Raw genomic sequence first — 4,203 nt, forward strand, 5'->3', positions numbered from 1 at the left:
CGTCTGGGAGCTGTCCAAGGGAGGCGCCAACGCTAGAATACATGTAAATCGGGCATACATAAACCAAAAACCAAGCATCATATGTTGAACGTATTTTAACGTTTAAAAGAGCCGGGCCAACAAAATATGACCGAAACATTTTCCCTTAAATAAGGCCGAAAAACTAATGAAAAAGAAAATAAACTTTTTTGTGCTATCAAAGAGTTTTATTCTTTCCATACCGTGCTTTACCTTAAATTCCCTGCTTATCGGCTGATAGAATATTTATATACATACTAGCTGTACCCTGCCACGTTTCTCTGTGGCATATTGTGGTTAAGAGGGCACTTCTGAATACATCAAGGTTATGGCAAAAGCATCTTCCTGGCATAAGGTGAAGAAGGCAGTCAGAGTTGTCGTAGGCGGATTCAGAACTCTTTCTTGCACATTTAGTTCTGTGAAATAGACACGTTGACCATTCTCCAAATTGACTGACAAGTGAACTACAGCTGGATAGCGTTCATGAATTGGGAACGAAAAAATTCGCCATGCAGCCTCGTTGCTGCTTATGTATCTTCCAGCCTGGTATTGAGAGATTTCATCGACAACTCGTACTGCATTGCTGTCACCATTTTCTGCCTGAACACCAAAAACTGCCATATCGCTGCCTTTATTCACGTACTTGCAGTTATATTTAATCAATTTTACGGAATTGCAATATTCTACGTTGATGTGCGCTTTGTATGATTTTGACAATAGTGGTGAGTACGGAACCACCCAACGATTGTCTACCTCAATATCACCAATTCTCATGTTTAAAGTTGCCGAAGTCCCTCCATCTTCAGTTGACCGTCTCCTATACGGAGGATATCCATCGTTTCCTGTTACGGTGTTGGCTGTAAATGCTCGAGGATATCGCTTGGAACACTTCCCGTCTACCATGCATGGTGAACATGGGTTGAGGGTACCACAGGGGCCATGGATCATGTTCTTGATGACAACTTCATGCAAATCCGTATCAACCTCGGCCCGTGGAATCTCAGCGCATATAACATCGTCAATTTCATCTGGAGTAATTTTATCATACAGCCAAATCAGTTTGTGCGCATGCGGCAATCCTCTCTTCTGCCATTCTACTGAATACATCCAGCACCGCACAGATCCAAAAACTCCATGTTTCACAATGAAATCCATCAGTGACTTGAGCTTTTGTCTGAAAACACGGGCTGTGATGTCATGCCTATCCCTATATGATTGTCCAGGAAATAACAGCTGTACTATCTTGTCCCAAGCTGGATCGCATGTGATGGTGATAAGTAAATCAGGACGGCCGTAGCAACGAACATATGCAATGGCATCTTGGGCATATTCCTGCATGTGGCGTGGACTACCTATGTATGAGAATGGCAAAATCGTGAGCTTTCCAACGTTGGTTGTATTACGGTCATTCATCACAGTCTCCCGCAAATGGATATATTCCTCCGACCGAAGTTTCGTCTGATTCAATCGAAGGAGCCTGACAGTAATGCAGGCCTGATGCATCCGGCCAATAACGACATTACGATTCGAGCTGTAATCAACAGTTGGATTATATCTGAATGCAAGGTTTTGATCTGCTGCAAGCTGTAAACGCGCTTCAGCTACCCTTGCCCTGTCGCGTTTATTATTTTGAGAGTTAATCAAATCGATTGCTGCAGAACGCGACTGCCTAACTCTCAATCGTTTTCTCTCAAGCCTATCTGCTCGTCTTTCTGCTGATACCGCGTTGTGCATCTGCATTGCTCTCAGCCGCTCAGTCTCGCGGATGGAGGCCCGCTCTTCAGTCAGTCATATTCGTAATCTTACGTCTTTTTGCTTCTGTATTGCGATTTCGACGACCCAAACTCGACTTCTTGGCTCGACTTCGTTTCTTACTGAACCTGAACAAAAAAATAAAATTTTTATCTCCAATTTCTTCTTTCAATATTTTTGGGATGTTTGACAGGAAATGCTTTGATTCAGCTGGCTGCCTGTAGAGGCCGCAGCATTAGGGGCACGGGGAAACGCTAAAAAATTGATATATTCGCAACCGCAGATAAGCTATCAACATCAAAAGTAGACAATAACCGAGCTGGAACATCAACGCGTGTTGTGTAAAAATTTGGGCTTAAACGGTTCAGAACTTTTCAAGTCTATGAAGGAAGTAGACACGAACAGAGCATTTTTATATATATAGATTTTCTATACGACTGACTAGCTAAATGACGGAAAATATCGGAAATACAGCCAGCTGGAAACAGTTGTTTTATCTTAATTTCATTTATAAATTTTAAATTTAAAATATCAAGGATTATAGAGAACTAAAAAATTATTGCCATGACTTGCGAAAAAATTTTGAATTTGAATGAATTTTTTGAATTTACATGGAATACCCTAATTTATATACTTTGAATAGTAAACTCATATCCAGCGTCATCGAAGATGGACGGTAGATGGTGCCTTATGGGAATTTGCTATGGCAACACGGCTTTACTTAAACGTTAAATTTCGATGCTGCTTTGATATAATTGTTATATTTTGCTGAAGCCGACAGTATTATTCGATGTTTCAAGAGTGGTCACACTGCGACGAATTCCGATAAAAGTAAACATAAATAATCTTTGAATGTGTCTAGAGAGTATTTAAAAAATAAGTCCCCGTAATTAAACAAACGTTATGAACAAAAGCAACCACAACACATCGGACACCGAAAGCGATGAAGATTATACTATTGATTGTAATAATGGGACTCCAGAGAGCAGTGACGATTCAGACGCCAGTGAGAACCCGGAAGAATCGAAATACAAATCTTCGAAACGACGTATAACTTTTAAATCAAAAACTGATCCGATTCAAAATGTCTCAATACCAGCTCCGCGCCAGACCCGACAATCTGCAGCATCTGAAAACATCATAAAATCATCGGAAAAGGAGGAGTTACAATCTGACGAAGAGGTCGATAAAACTCGATCTGACACGCTGTGGGCCGATTTTCTTAGCGATGTTGGTACAAACATTATAACTAAGACGGAAACCAATTCTAATAAAGCGACTGATAAAGCAACTCTCGATGTCAATTCCGACGCACTTGAACGTTCCCATACATCCACAGACAAAGCCTCGAACGGCTTCGAAAAGTCGTTAGTTGTACAAAAAAAACACACAGAAGAAAGTGTCTATGCCCCCAAGCGACAGGCTAAAGGCAGCAGTGTCAGCGCAGTCTTAAGTCAATTTACAAAAAAGAAAAAAATGTCTGTTCTGGAAAAGTCTAAGGTGGATTGGAAGGACTTTAAAACTGACGAAGGTATAAACGAGGAACTTCGCACCCACAACAAGGGAAAAGACGGGTAAGTTTAATACCTATTTTCATATTCAGACATATCTTTAATATTTATAATTTTGGTAACATTTCAGATATTTAGAACGACAAGACTTTTTGCAGAGAACCGATTTACGACAGTTTGAAATTGAGAAAAAATTGAGGCAGTCCAGCCGACAAAACTGATGTAAATATATCTTAGCCGTGGCGTTTTAATTGTATTCATTCCTCCGTATCATATCTTATTTAATTAAAAATAATAAGATGCATTCAAATTATTCAAACATATTTATACGTTAGAATCGAAACTTTACAGATCACGGACAGATCACCACAATGAAAAAACTGACTTGAATATTTTATTTTTTGCCAAAATGTATTTACTTGATTTTTATATTTTAGCAGGGTATTAAAATTTTGACCAAATGTTTGCAACGAAGTGATGAGATATACTTGAGAGTCGAGTCAATTTAGCTTCGTTTGTCTGTCTCTCTATGTTACCTCGCCAAATGGTAACGCTTGGATATGAATATCCGTGGCGTCATCTAGGAGTCAGCAAGTGAGTTGTTAAGCGACCCCTGGCGGTAGGCATAGGAGGGTTGCGGAGCGTGTTGAACTTTAAGAAAGTTTAACAGGGCCAAGATTTTGCCTTTCACCCGAAGAATTTGCTATCTTCGGAATGGTCGATCGGCTTCTTCTCGCTTGTAGGTATAGCGGGCTGGTTCTTACCATTTTGGCCTCGCAACCGAGTAGTTGAATGCTGCTGAAGACAAGTTCTAAGTTTAATAGGTGACACTCAAGAAGATTGGAAAAGAAGAAAAAAAAGAAGAAGAATGAACCTTTTGGTAAGCGAGAGGCATTGAGTTAAGCACGGCGCTAAGAAAATT

The 4,203-nt window shown here is 40.1% G+C and overlaps 1 protein-coding gene across 1 annotated transcript; it reads left to right on the forward strand.

Moving 5' to 3' along the window:
- Positions 1 to 2,419: 2,419 nt before the first annotated feature.
- LOC147644970 (heterochromatin-stabilizing protein CFDP1-like) lies at positions 2,420 to 3,594 on the forward strand. Its single transcript, XM_086836639.1, has 2 exons — positions 2,420 to 3,344; positions 3,412 to 3,594. The coding sequence occupies exons 1-2, from the start codon at positions 2,674 to 2,676 to the stop codon at positions 3,500 to 3,502; spliced, it is 762 nt and encodes a 253-aa protein (XP_086692765.1). The 5' UTR covers positions 2,420 to 2,673; the 3' UTR covers positions 3,503 to 3,594.
- Positions 3,595 to 4,203: the final 609 nt, after the last annotated feature.

Source organism: Drosophila serrata, unplaced genomic scaffold (genome assembly GCF_035046125.1).
Source record: "Drosophila serrata isolate PLE 108 unplaced genomic scaffold, ASM3504612v1 contig_47, whole genome shotgun sequence".
Taxonomy (NCBI): domain Eukaryota; kingdom Metazoa; phylum Arthropoda; class Insecta; order Diptera; family Drosophilidae; genus Drosophila; species Drosophila serrata.